Raw genomic sequence first — 15673 nt, 5'->3', positions numbered from 1 at the left:
ACAATAGCAACATTGGCGGGAACTGTGGTTGAGTCCTAAGGGCCGTCACCGGCCACGGTACAACCCTCCCCGAAGGAAGTACGTCCCGTCATCGATGGTGGAGTCAGATCCCCCACCTATTACCTGACGAGATCCAACCACCATACCGGAAGCATCTCATCCTCATTTCGTGGTGCCCCCGGGGGGAATGTTTGATTGGTAAAAAAAAAAGTCTTTTGTTGCATCAATCTATCTTGGATATCTAGAGTTCTTTTTTATGAGATAGCAATGCATGACTGCTATTGATACTCAAATGTTTACAGTAAGATTTCATGTATTAAATATTTTATCAAAAAGTAAATAGTTATATCCTGAGTAAGTACAAGATATTTGTTACATTTTCTAAAATCGGACTTATTCGGCTAAAACTAACTTATTTAGATATAAAAATGTACTGCTTCTAATCATGATGCCATTATTTGCATTTAAGAAAAAAAATCAAATGTTTTTATTTCTGCAAGTGTTTATTCAGTGTTTTCCAAGCCCTGTATAAAGAAAAAAAAATCTTATCCTAAAAATTTAAAAATAATAACTATTCTGCAGAAGTAAGTGAAGGTGTTCGTGGAAGGACGTCTTTGATCAGAATATCCTTTTCCTTTGCTTGAAAGTCGTCGCAGTTACAGAACATAAGCACCAATTCCACTTAAAAAGATAAATCATTGCCGAAGATTGTTTATGTTTCGCTGAAAAGTTACAGCCCTTTTGAAACAATACAGCAAACAGATATAAAAAAAGTCTTGCCTAAATCTGTCCTTTACCCAAAACCAAAGAAATAATTTTGAAAAAATTAAAACTAGCTGATATTTGAATTCCACACCTTGCTGAATTGCTTTTATCTATTAATCTACCTATTCTCACTTGGCCGTCACTTGGCTTAAATTTGTCATGTGTTTTTAAGTCTTAAATAATAACGATCTGCAATCTTCGAGCCCCATTAGAATTCGATAATTGGAAAAATTAATTTTTTCCCTCCTATACTTTCGTGTATAAAAAGTGTTACTAGCAATTGTCATGCCTAATTTATCTGAATCGTGCTTTCAAATAACAATGTGGGTTTCAATTCTTTCTTTTTCTGTTCGTAAATGATAAATTATTCATTTTACAATGATTAATATCTCTAGAAACAAAATCACGGACCTTCTAAGAATCATAAAAATTATAATGTGTGTTAAAAATCCAAAAAACTTCTAACTTTTAAAGTCAGATAGGTATAGGTTAATCTAATTTTCTAAAGCACTGTAAATATTCTTTCTGTAACAGTGTAGAGTTACAATTCTTTTAATTTATACTAATTATAATAAAATTTAAAGTATGTTAAACTAATTAATTTTTAAACTATATGCGAATATTACTTCCACTTCCACTTAATTAATCAGTTTACTTCCTAGAATCCAAGTAGCTTTTGATATTAAGTAATTAACATGAATGTTTTGAAGAAATGTAAATTTTAATGAAGTATAAATTCATTTTATTCATTAAGATATTACTACACATGTAAACAAGCCCGATCTTTTCCCGTTACATTTATTGCTTAAAATGGATCCGATGTTTGAAATTCTTTAAATTGAAGATTATATTATATGAACAGAAGAGACACAGAATACAGCAGAACACATGAATATGGACTATGTAAGCGTAGTAGAATAGCACTAAAAGTATAACAGAAATGTACTAATAAAAAAAACTGTGCTTAAAACATTATTCGTTACTGTTTTATTTGTCCAGTGTTAAAACAACTGGCATTACTATAAAACTTATGGTGCATAAAAGTTAAATCTGTCTCAAATGTGGTATAAAAATAGTTGTCAATGGATCCAACGAACTAACATAGTGCAAGATGAAAGGAAAACTGAGTTGTGCAGTTTTATACTTTTTCGGTTTGTATGTCATGATTCAGGGCATGACACTGGATCTACAAAACATTCAAGAATATTATAAGTGCTGGATATATGCTCAATGTTTTTCAGGTAAAGCAATGGTATTTTCAACAAAAAAAAAAGGATAAATTTATTTAGTGAAAAATTACTTTTTTAAAATTGTTAAATATGAAAACATAGAATTAATCGATTATTACTTAGGCTTAAATAACTAAATAAAATCTAAATGTTCATAATCAATTTTAAAAATTAAATCATAGATCATAAAATGGCTTGAAATTTGGTGATTTTTTTTATTTATTTTTATGACACTTTCATTAACATTTGTAATAGTTATGTCAAAATTTACAATCAACAAAGCGAAAGAAACCTAGAACTATTCCAAGATGTTTTAAATTTCGCATCACTTTCTTCGGAAATTCTGATTCATTTGTCAATTAAAATTTCTCTAATTAATCTTTTGTTAATTCTTTATTCATGTAATATACATTTGCGAAGTTAAACAAACTTCATTTATGTAATTTTTCTATTCGAGAAATTTTGTGCAATATTTATATGACAATTATTCACAATGAAATGAAAAATAATTTATATTTAGATATTTATCCTCTTTCTACTTTCTCTTGTATAAAGTATAACATAACGGAAAATATTGTGTTGCATTCTATACAAAGCTTTAATACATAGGTTCAGTATCTGAATATAGATCTGTATCGAATTTTGAAATAAATCCGTATAAAAGTTAAATGTCTGTCGGTCTATACATTAGCAAGCCTATAAACTTGATAGCTTACAAAAGTAACAAAGTAGATGAAATGAAATTTGTTTCATAGTTTTATCATCAAAATACTTAATATTTATCAGGTTTTGAACCAAATCTTTCAAAGGATGACAGCCTTTCAATCTGTACTTTTACATACATATGAATGCGATAATTCAAAAACATGATACAAATTAATGAAATAAATTTTATTTGTTAACTATAATTGCCTTTTTATGCTAAATTGTGATTTCAATCTTTTGAAGAAAATGCGTTAAAAATACATCTTTGGTATTATGATACTTATAGAATAAAAGCACGACAGCGATTAATCGCCGATGTTCGCTAACATATAGGTTCTTTCGTAACTATTACTCTCCAATAGGGCGTGATTAATGCACAGGTACTAGTTTTCACACAATTCTCATTTGTCGAACTCACAATAAAGTGCATGCATTTATGACCTTGCCTCAACTCCACAATATCATACGGAGGTAAGTCTTGTCCTCCAGTTCCTTCTCTCTATTACAGAAAATATAAATCTACCTAAATTGTTCTACTTTGATAAAATATGTAATTACGGAACGGCTTAAGAATCATGATATACTGCAAAGTCTTGATATAAGTAATAATGTAGTAACTGATAATGTTGTTGTTGCTTATCCCCCTTGGAATGAACACCAATTCAAACCGTCTAGATCAGGGATTGAAGGGTGCAGTAGCTTCTGAGGGTAAAGACCCCAGAGAACCCAAAGGCAGAAGTCTGACTTTAGCTCATATAAAGATGACACTCACACACTCGCTTGCATAACCCCTTTTTGCAAAGGGCGAGCGCTCTTTCACTCACCTCACAGATAGAACACAGGGAAAGAACAACCATGCCCGAACTAGGACTCGAACTTGGAACGCTCAGATCACGGGGAAGATGTGCCACCCCTAGACTGGGACATTAACATCAATAATAAGAAAATTATAATAAGACATAATAACATCAATAATAAGACATTAACATCAATAACAATCATAATAAGAAAACTTTGCAGGAAAAAAAAATGAACATACCATCTCTTGCAAAATATTACATATGCTGCATTCCATTTTTAACAGAAATATATATATATATATTTCTAAAAAAATGTGTTTTATTGTCATAATAAAGTGAAAATATAAGTTCCTGTCCTCATTTTTCCTTGCTTTTACACTTTTGTTTAAGATTTCAACTAATAAATTTTCTCTTGCAGAAAATTTTTGAGCGAAACCATGAATCTTCTCGAAATAGAATTGACTGTCGTTATTAATACAAGTACTCAAAAATTCGTAAAAATGAAATTTGTTTGTATAAAATTGATTATGTTTTTAATTATATGTTATAAATTAATTATTTATGTTTCAAGTCCACGATTTTTAAAGATATTTTTAAAGTTTGTTTTATGAACTGATTTGGCATTGTGAAATTCATAAGAGTTTTGAATCTTTTAATAATAATATTCTTAACCCTCTGACTGGTTAATTTTTTTAAATCACTATTTAGATGCGTTGTTTGAGCATAAGTTCCAATATTTTCCAAATAAAATGAGCTGATACTAATATGTTACACGATAATAATATGATATAACAAAAATCTGTAATAGTAAAGATAAATACTTTAAAGACGGGATGCAGTAGAAAATGGACTGATTGCCAACCCGAGGAAATCACGGGATAAGCAACTGGAGGGTTAATAATCTTCTAAAACTGGATTATTCAAATTCACTGCTGCGTATATAACATGTTAAATCTAATAATGACAAAAATTTTCTTCCTTTTATTTCATACCAATCACTTTTAGAGAGCGGTCGATGTTAATTTTAATTTATTATTAATAAAAACTTTAATATTTTGTAAATATTGGTTTTAATGAGTCCTTCAGTAAAATAGTTTATTGGACATAGAATTCATACAATTTTATAAGTCTTGCACTATTTTTTTGATTGTGCTATGCATTTCCAAATTTTCTGTTTGCATCTGTAACACCCATTTTTGTCACAGGATAGAGCAACAATGATGAAATGTTTAAAAAATGTTCTTTATTGTTGAATTTAAATCTTAATTGATTGTGTAAAATATTAGAATAATTTCGTTTGAAGCTTCAGAGCGTGCTTTACTTTGAAGCATTCAAAAATAAACCGAATCATTATATCTTGATCATCAGCCGTGACAAAGAAAGAACAAGATCAATTATTAGTTTTAATAACAATGGAAATATTTGAATTTCATTTTAACAAGTTTTCAGAAATTATTGCAAAAATTACACAGATGTCCATAACATTTTATTAATGAAAATTAATTAAAAATCTAGTTAAATTAATCTAATTAAAATTTCAAAAATTTCTTCCGATGTTTACATTTCCATCTTCCAAATTATAAATTATGGATAGGTACAACCCACACTCAAATTCAAGATTTCATCCTCGGTGGCGATACACTGCAGAGAAATTTTAGGGATAAACCGCGCAAGATTTATCCGAAAGAGATTTTATGGTCAAAAAGGGGTTTGAAAGGCATGAAAGAGATTTTATGTCCCACTTCAAATTTAATGTGTACACCAATTGAATTGAACGCCCATAACAAAAATGAGAACGGAGAATGGTATTTGAAGTGTAAGCGCAGTATAATTTTGTTTCTTTATTTTTTATCATTCAACAAGAGCCGGGTTATTTTATATTTGTTTTACTGCTATCCTATAGCTTAATGAATATTTTAAGTCTGTAACAAATTTTTGCAAATTATGGAAATATACTTTAGAGTCTGGTTGTGATTCACAAGCAGGTCGAGACTCGCAGTTATTCTAGATGAGATCATATATGATACTTTAAAATATGGATTTAAATTTAAAGAAAGATTTAAATTTAAAGACCATGTCGTTTAATGGTGTTTGCATATTGTTGCAATTTCCATCTGAGCAGGTTGAATCTCGACTAAATAGTAAAATTTTATAAGGATAAAAATCAAATTTTCGCCATTTTGTAATTCGATAAAGGAAGCCAAATCGGTCTTAATAAGTATTATTTTGAGGATAAATTGAAATTACTAAAAAATGATCGTTAAAGACGAGTTTATGAAAAATGTTTTTATCAATGCATTAAAAATACTTTGTCAAGAAAATGGAGATTAAAATAAAAATTATAAAAGCGTGAAATACAAAAATATAGACGTCTATAAAGTTAAAATGATTGCCATAGGATATAATAAATACCAAATATTTATTATATTAAAATTAAAATATGTTAGCAACATGATTATAATTTCCAATTATTTTTTATTTATCTGAATAGCACCTTTTCCTGATATTTGTTTTTTACTACATATTTTTAATATTTTTTTGCTTTTAACGCATTAATAAAAGACTCTATTTTACAAACTATTGTTGTATCTTAAGGAATATATTTCAGTTTCCAGTAAACCTTATTGACCTCCATTTGACATATATGTTTGATTATCTGCACGCGCGATTCACATATAATAAGAAACTGGTAGCAAAAAAGTAAATTCATAGGTCTAAAACTCGTATGCAATTTCCATAAAAATAAAATATTCAGCATCATATATCATATATTTAACCACCCTTGAGGTTTTCTTCAATGATGGATAATTTACAATACGTCTAAAATAATGATTTTAAATACTTTTTCATTTTGATTCGTTCAAATCACAGGAGAATGACGTTTTTTAAAACTTTATATGTAAAAAAGTATTTTTCCGTATATGATTAGTAGGACATGGGTGCTGCAGAAGAAAAAGTTACATTTTGTAACTTTTTAGCAAGAAATTCATTGACTCAAAAAATACTTTTTCATGCCATTTAAAACATTTTCCTAATTGAAATTATCTGTCTATATCTGATGTATTTAGATATTAGCTATTTCTTATAAGATTGGATACCATATGCAATAATTTTATCCCTTATTTTCTGAGACAGTACTGCAAATTGGAAGAATTGTTTTTCGAGTAATAAAGTAATAAAAAATAAATCTATCATTCAAAAATTGAGAAGGAATTAATTGCCATAAGGAAAAAAATGTGATCACTTCAAAGCTATCAGAACTTTTATTGTTTCAGATGGACCAGCGGCGAAACAATTTGGAAACTGCATTACGAACAATTTAACACCAAAAGTAAGAAAATTCTGCCTACTTTTCAGAATTCAATAATGTTGTTAAATAAAAACATTTTAGTTTAACCCATATGATTATATATATATATATATATATATATATATATATATATATATATATATATATATATATATATATATATATATATATATATATCTCGAATACAAAAAGTTCAAATAGAAATTATCAGGTCACTATAAACAATTAAATTATTCTCAAAACCCTATATATTCAAAGGTGTTACTAGTAAAATAGGTGTGATATATGAAAGCAATTTAGTAAGTTTTCTGCTCATTCTATAAATATTTTATTTGAGCCCCCTGAGTCAAATGACGCACATCTAGGCGGTAGATGAGTTGTTCACTTTACACTTTTGTAGCATCATTCGGCATGTAGCACATAAATCAGGTCCTTTATGTGCCCCTAAAGGAAGAATTCACAAAGCGTTGAATCAGATCACTGGTGAGGGGCAGGGAAACATATCGGAGTCCTGGGAATCTTCAAACGATTGAAAAGAAACAAGAAACAATCATGACTGTAATACATCCAGGTAACTTATACTACTAAAGAGACGTAATCAATAGCAATAGCGCAAGGCCTCCCCTTCGAGCGATGATCCCCATCCAGTTCTTTCTGAGCGCTTTGTGTTATTTCGGCTACTTTTGCATATTGTTTGATATTATGTTGCTTAAATGCTGCGGTTTAATGAAGAAGATGTTCTTGTTTAAGTTTCGTATTTTGTTACCTCTGAGTATGTTTTCGTATGGAATAAAATATCGTTACTTTTTACTGAGCCCGTTGAACGTCTCACCATACACCCTGCCTGGGTGGATTTCGGGGGTTTCTCTGTAAAATATTCTTTCTCTTCTCTACCACGAAATTCTAAAAGTCGCATTCGTTAGTATATGCAAAAATTGAAGGGAGAATTTCTTCTGATTAAATGGTTATTTTAAATTTACTTTAATCAATTTTTTAATAATATTAAATTATATTTTCATTTTTTTAATTTTGTTTTAGGATCTCAACGATACTTATCAGTCAGCTATTAAAACATACGGAAATTACAATAGTGACACTTTTGATGGTGCCGTTAAAGAAATGTGCAACCAAAATGATGAAAAGAGGGTAAGTTTTTTTCTTTTCTTTTTTCTATTCTAAAAGATAAACTTCTTAAAATCATACTTAAATTAAACAGCGCCTTTAGTCCAATATATCGCAATAAGTTAATATAATATAGTGATGCTAAACGCCATAAATAACATCTTTCATTTAAAATATGTTCCCTTTAGTGAATACTAGTCTAGCTGTATAATAACTTAATCATTGTAAACTTTTTGTATTAAGGTGATATTTTTGGTATGCAATATATGAATTTTTATTTATTAAAAGAATGAAAATATCTGTTTCTAGGTTTATACTCTGATTTCCTAAATTAAAGCGTGTGACTATGCGGAGAAGGAGGCTTTTGAGAAAAATTATACAATATTTTGATTTTTGTTTGGAATAAATTAAATGAATACCTGTTGAATAAAAACATATTAATTAAAAGATCCAAAAAATAATTTTGGAGGAGTGATCGGAGAAACTTCATATATTTGTTAGTTAGACTAAGAAACCGAAGTTACCAACTAAAAAGAATAGCTTGCAGTTTTAACAAAAGGAGGTTATGTAACGAAATAAAAAAAAGACAACAAAAATTAAAAATAACAGAATATTTTATTTATGCTCTATGTACGTAGCTTGTCAATCAACAATATGCAGAAAACGTTTTATGGCGTAAAAATATTCACCCAAATAACACAAACATCTTTTCCTTTGTTTCACCACGGTTTGTAAATCTAATTCATATAAGTTGAACAGTTAAGATTAAAACCATTTCGATCAGTGTCTATAACCTTGTTACCCGAATAGAAAAACATGCTCTAGAGACTTTTTTCAATGGAACAAATATGTCCTAATTACTACATGAAAAAAAAGGTTCGGGACTATATAGTGATTCTTACAATTCTTTCCATCAAAATTTCGTCAATTTGGTCGATGTACAAGTGAGTTTGCATTATCATGAAGCAAAAACACTCCAGAGAATGCAACAAGACTTTTATCAATTCTACACATGAGTGAATGACCATGAGCGTTTTCTTTGGACTTAGTCTGCCCTACATGCCTTCCCGAAAAGATGAGACCTCGAAAGCGTTTTCTTTGTAATTCTTCATTTACCTATATATTTCTTGAATTCCACCATCTGAAACTAAAAATGAACTACATCCTGTTGCTCTTTTTAATCGCAAACATGATTCAAACAGGGATGAAATTGCAAACGAAATCCTCTCTCGACCTCTACAGTCCATTTTCATCCTATTTACAGAAAATAAATACATATAATGACTGTTACTTTTATCATTTGATCCACTCTTACGTCAATTTGGTCGATGTACAAGTGAGTGTGCATTATCATGAAGCAAAAACACTCCAGAGAATGCAACAAGACTTCTATCAATTCTACACATGAGTGAATGACAATGAGCGTTTTCTTTGGACTTAGTCTGTCCTACATGCCTTCCCGAAAAGATGAGACCTCGAAAGCGTTTTCTTTGTAATTCTTCATTTACCTATATATTTCTTGAATTCCACCATCTGAAACTAAAAATGAACTACATCCTGTTGCTCTTTTTAATCGCAAACATGATTCAAACAGGGATGAAATTGCAAACGAAATCCTCTCTCGACCTCTACAGTCCATTTTCATCCTATTGACAGAAAAAAAATACATATAATGACTGTTACTTTTATCATTTGATCCTCTCTTACGCATGTATTCCAACTACTTTTATAGCTCCAAAATTTAAAAATAAGCTTAATGAAACGTACCTTTTTGCACCATTTTGGGGTGATTTTTAGAGATTTATTACAATAAAGTTTATTATTCTCTGCGACTATTTTTATGCTAATATTTAAATAATAAAACCATTTTTTAACTTTTTATGTTCCTAATTTGCAGCGTGAAACATATAAGAATGAAATGAATGGTTTCTTCTCTTATAAAAAGGTAAGAAATAATTATTCCATTTTGATGATAATTATACTTCTTTTATTGTAATTGCTGAAGTAATTTTGCTAAATGCGGTGTTAGTTTGTATAGTATAAATGGTTTGATTGAAAATGACGATCATGTGTTAATAACATACGTTAAATTTTATTTCTGATTAGATTTTAGCTGCATTATTTTAGTTGTAAGATAAATGGTGAATATAGGATAGATAGAATGGTGAATATAGATATAAAAAACTGGATTTAAAAAATAAATGCATTAAAATATTGCTTCACATGGTTATAATATTTTAGATGTAGTTTATCACAGAAATGGAATAATTAATTTAATTTTCATTGAATTTTAAATGTTTAGAGTGGAAAATTCCATAACAAATTCCTGGAATATTGCATGAAGGAAATAAGAAAATTTTAGAAATATTAAATTAATATTCATATTAAGTAACAGAAATTATTAGTTATTATATTCTCTGGCAAATTCTCATAATGTCATATTATTTTATTCAGAAAATTGCAAATTTTCTATGAATATAAAACCAGAAAAGAATTTTATCATCTTTCGTATTTCTCCGCATTTAACTAAATCCAACTGAATCCCATTTCAATAACTAATGTTTTAGCTTTTTTCTTTTTATTTATTTTGGTTAATTTTCGAAGAGTTAAAGAAAGTTTTCCTGTTTTTTTTTTAAATTGACATTGAGAAAAATTTGATTTGAGAAAACTTTTTTGATTTAAAATTTAATTTAATTAAATTCTTTTTGATCTGAATTAAATATATCCAATATAGTTAAATTCTTAACTAAATAACGTAATTCCTAACTTAATAGTTTAAATTCTTAAATCAATATCTTACATTTTAAAAATTTAATACATAAATTAATAAAATAGAATTCTAATTAATTAAATAGAATTCCATTTTTCATATTCAGCATCAAATTTATATATCAATTTACGAAACTGATGCTAAGAAACAAAAAAATCCCAAAGCAAATAATTTTTAACTTCGGAAAAGTTATTCACTTAAATGAATTAACCACATATATAACACATTTATACAACAACTTCAAATAAATAAATCAAACTATTTATTTAACACCATGATTTGAGAGCTTTAAGGAAACGTTTTACAAGATTAATTTTATATGTAAAAAACATGATTGAATGATATGTTGATTTTTGTTTTAAAAAATATTTTAATCAAAATTCTTATTAAAAATTTTCTTTGGATCAGGCTCTAAAGTGCAAGACAGAAAGAATTCTGAAAATTTTATAGTAGTACACAATTTTATGTTCTCAGTTTTGTATTTCGAAAGCTTCAAAGGTTAAAAAATTTCTGTTATCTTTTTCTAGCTTATTAAATTATTACTATTTTGTATTTTGATTTGGTATGCTCGTCTATTTCAATATTCAAAATATTGCAATCGACGAGGAGAAAAACGAATACAGTATATTTAATTTTTCTTTTAAAATAATTGCTCAGTACAAGATTACTGTTTTTATTTCCATTTTACAGAAAATATGTAATGATCCAGATGCTCAAGGTTTATGCTCAAGACTCAGTGGCTTCGTAGTAAGATATATTCTTTTAAACTTGTGAATAAATAGCACAAACGAAAGTACATTCAAAACATGATCTACTCTTAGATGTCTCTTCAACAATTAAATTAAATTAATCAAGAATGAGTTTTTAAGCACTCATTCTTTATTAATTGTCTTTGTGGCAAAAGAGGATTTCGGCGGATTTATGATATAGTCACACAAGCATTCGATTTTCTCTAAATATTAACCCGCAACTGGAAACATGAATTTCCTCACAATGCCAGAGACATGGAGTCAAAAGACTCCCTTATTCTTTTTTTTTTCCTTTTTTTTTTTTTTTTTTTTTACTTTGGTAAACAGCATTGGAATTTATTTTGGAAACACAATGCATTCTGGAAATCATGCAGATACGAAAGATATTAATATTAAATATTTGAAAGATGTTACAAGAAAAACCTAAACAATCTTTTAAAAAGTATTTACTTCGTTTAGATATTACGGAATTACACTAATGTTAATAACTGTTAGAATTTAATAAACGAAAATGGAGAATACAATATTTTAAAATATTATTTTAAGAATATTTCTTTATTCTTTTCTGCATTATTCAAATTAAAAGCAGTTTTTTCAGAAACATGGAGTTAATGACTCTATAAATAACAACAAAAACTTTGAAAAAAGAATAACTCGGTTATATGCACGTGTTCATTTTTAGACTATTGCCAACACACTGCGGAATTACAACTTAAAGTTAATAGGGAGATTATTGTATTCAAGGACAAAATACCACGTGATAATCAGAGCTAATGAAAAATGCGGTTTCATTTTGACTCCCGTCTCCAGTTATAGGTTAAGCAATATTTTAAAATTGAAACATTGGCTCAATCAGTCTAAAAGTAGTTAGTACTAATTGAAATATAATCGTTAAGGAAAGTACATTAATTATATAGTTTAATATTTAATCTTGATTAATAGTTTAATTTTTAATTATTCCCTGCGAATCCACCTCTCTTGCATAACGATCAACCCTGCCATGAATAGGTTTACTCACAAAATGCTATAAATTAACTACAGCTAATTGAAGTACTGATATATTCCAAAAGATATACAAGTAGATGATATTTCATAATTAATATTTCATTCCAAAACCAAAAATTGCCCGATAACTCCTTTTACCGCAATGGGAAATATAGATTATTAATTTTTAAATATCCATGATAACTTATTTTAGCGTTTCCAATTAAAGCAACTTTCGCTTTCCGATTCAAAAACAGCAAATTATCAATACACGTTTTCAGTACATTTTTTGTTTTTACATTCAAATGAATTGGGAGTTATTATCTATTTAGGTAAAATCTGCCAATATTTTCCTCGTCATTTCTCTGCAAATTCTTTATTGAAGCAAAAGATTAATTTTTTTAAAAGTATTATCTCAAAACATAATGAATTGATTTGATTTCTTAATTAATCATTAATTGATCAGTTGAATTAACTAATGAATACTATAAATCTTAAAATTCCGGAATTAGAAAGTGACGGAATATTTCAGTTTTTGAAAACACCATAAAACGATAATATAATAACTTTTAAAATATAGTCATTGAATCAAATAAATGCTTAATTCTTCGTGAGAAAAATTTTCTGTTTCCTCAGAAAATAGTTAAAACAACAACAGTTAATAGTTAATAACAACAGCTTGATAGTTAAAACAACAACAGCTAATAGTTAAAACAACAACAGCTAATAGTTAATAACAACAGCTTGATAGTTAAAACAACAACAGCTAATAGTTAATAACAACAGCTTGATAGTTAAAACAACAACAGCTAATAGTTAATAACAACAGCTTGATAGTTAAAACAACAACAACTAATAGTTAATAACAACAGCTTGATAGAAAGTCAGTTTCATGCTACACAAAAAATTATACAATATATAGATACTTGAAAAAGTAAATTCTAAGAAAAATTAAGATATTAATTTTATCAAATTTAAGTTAGAACTAGAAAGGTGGCCACATGTGTGTATAAAAATAAAGAGAAATGAAAGTATTTTTACGATTTAAAGTGATATTAAAATGAATTTTAAAAGATGAAATCGATTCAATCACGAAAACTTTAAGAACGGTAAGATAGGTGAAAAATTCTTTAAGAAAGTGGCAATTCCGAAAATCTTTCTTCATTTCATTTAACTATAAAAAATAGAATCATAGAGCATTACTTGTTTTCCTAAACCGTATTCAATTTATTACATCTGTTTCAACTATCCTAAAAATAATTAAAGAAATACAAATTATATCTAATTATAAAAAATAAGCACTTTTACAGCCGTGCTATAAAATTTGAAAAATCTTCTGAATCCGATTTGAAACATACATAATTTTTAAAGAACTGTTTCTTTTATTCATTCTTCTTTTTAAAAATCTGGCCTTATTTTTGCCATAAATCCTCCTGAAAACTATAGACAAATCGTATTAAGTAAGATCTACAAATTTTTAAATGAAGTATCTTGAATTTCGTACCTTTTAATCATATATATTGTTTTAAATCTTAAATATTCCTTAAAATAGCTTTTATCAATAATATCATTTTCTGTATCTCTAGACATTTTTTAAAAAAAAAAATGTTTAAACTATATGGATTACGTAAAGTATAAATAATTTGCTTATTTAAAATTTTGAAACTGTTCATTTACTTATGCATTTCAATGTAATAAATCATATTTATTTTTCAGCAATGCGCATCTTCTCTTTTGAATCGTTTGAAACAGAATGATCAATGCAAAGTCGATGGACCAATCCAAAATTATGTATCGGTCTAATGATGATCTTTTCTTTCAATGTTTAATTACCTGACTTTCAGTCATCAAAAATCAGTAGTATGTGTGTAAAAATTTATATTTTCGGATCAATAAAAAATGAACAGGTAGTAAGAAACTTAAATTGACCCCTTACATTATTTTAAGTGTAAGAGTGAAAATTACATCGATGCGCGCCATTTATGTGAGAATTTTACTTGTTTGGATTTAAAATTTTGAAGCATTAGTTCCAAAAAATATAAATTTTTATTTTTCATATAAGAAAAATTAAATAAAAAATTCAGAAAATTAATAATTTTGGTTTTCATAAAGCTTAACTCCTTCGTCCTTGTGTAAGAAACAACCATGTTCAGAATCAATTTTATCTGTCTGATATAGATTTCTGTGGATCTCAAAACGGAACATGCTAAATGAATAAAAGATTTAATGTGGTATTTCGATCAAAATTGTTGCTCTGTAACAAATTTTGGTCTACGTTTCTCTAATGAAAGTTTATATAACTGTCCAATTAAATGCAATGATTCCAATGCAATGTCCAATTAAATGCAAGAATTCCAAAGCAATGCCCAATTAAATGCAATAATTCCAATGCAATGTCCAATTAAATGCAAGATTTATGTATTATAGCATTTAGTTTTATTAAGCTCTATACAATTATATCAAATTTTAGAACATAACTGTTGGAAGGTTGAATCTATATAGATTTGTATTATAGATACAAATATATAGATTTGTATCTATAGATTATATTTTTTCGTCTGATATAAACACAATATCCCAATAACATAACAAACTACATGCTTAAATTTTAGTATTTGTTGGTTACGCTAAATCTGTAGATTTGTATCTAATTTTGGTTCTACATTTTTCACTTGAATGAATTTCTTATTTTCTGTGAGAATATATTCGATAGATCGAGACTATAACGAAAGACTTAATTTAAAGTTTTCTGTGATTTTAATTTGATTTTTAATTTAAGGGTCAATAAATAATATTGTATTGAGAAATTTAAATTGACTCATTATATTATTTTATATTTAAAAGTCAAAACCAAACTGATACGTGTTAAATAAGGTTAGCACTGTACATGTTTGATTTCAAAATTCTGTATGAGTAGAATATAAATCCTTATTTTTCATATAAGAAAAATAAAAAAAGAATGCATTGTCAAGAAATTAAAATTCAATTTTTAGATGAATTTTAAGTCCTAAGTCGTCCTTTTCTGTTAACAACCAAGTACGGAATCTGTTCGATATGGTTCTTTGTGGACCCCAAAATCAAAAGATCTAAATAAATAAAAGCAAGGAATGGTACTTAAATCAAACTGTAATTCGTTAACATATTTTAAACGAAATCTCTCTAAGAGATGCCTGTCTATTTGTCTAATTGAATGCAATAATTCAAAAATGCAACGAGTAAGGTATATGAATTATGGCATT

The 15673-nt window shown here is 27.7% G+C and overlaps 1 protein-coding gene across 1 annotated transcript; it reads left to right on the top strand.

Moving 5' to 3' along the window:
• Positions 1 to 1875: 1875 nt before the first annotated feature.
• On the top strand, positions 1876 to 14334 carry LOC129962055 (uncharacterized). Its single transcript, XM_056075764.1, has 6 exons — positions 1876 to 2006; positions 6775 to 6830; positions 7848 to 7955; positions 9829 to 9876; positions 11392 to 11448; positions 14151 to 14334. The coding sequence occupies exons 1-6, from the start codon at positions 1877 to 1879 to the stop codon at positions 14235 to 14237; spliced, it is 486 nt and encodes a 161-aa protein (XP_055931739.1). The 5' UTR covers position 1876; the 3' UTR covers positions 14238 to 14334.
• Positions 14335 to 15673: the final 1339 nt, after the last annotated feature.

This window comes from Argiope bruennichi, chromosome 2 (genome assembly GCF_947563725.1).
Source record: "Argiope bruennichi chromosome 2, qqArgBrue1.1, whole genome shotgun sequence".
Classification (NCBI taxonomy): Eukaryota; Metazoa; Arthropoda; class Arachnida; order Araneae; family Araneidae; genus Argiope; species Argiope bruennichi.
This window is presented reverse-complemented; position numbering and strand designations above follow the sequence as displayed.

Bases quoted from the DNA above. Each gene is read 5' to 3' on its own strand.
- LOC129962055 (XM_056075764.1), top strand. From the start codon at position 1,877: ATGAAAGGAAAACTGAGTTGTGCAGTTTTATACTTTTTCGGTTTGTAT. The intron at 6,831-7,847 runs GTAAGAAAATTC...ATTTTGTTTTAG, and splicing joins CGAACAATTTAACACCAAAA to GATCTCAACGATACTTATCA. The intron at 7,956-9,828 runs GTAAGTTTTTTT...CCTAATTTGCAG, and splicing joins ACCAAAATGATGAAAAGAGG to CGTGAAACATATAAGAATGA.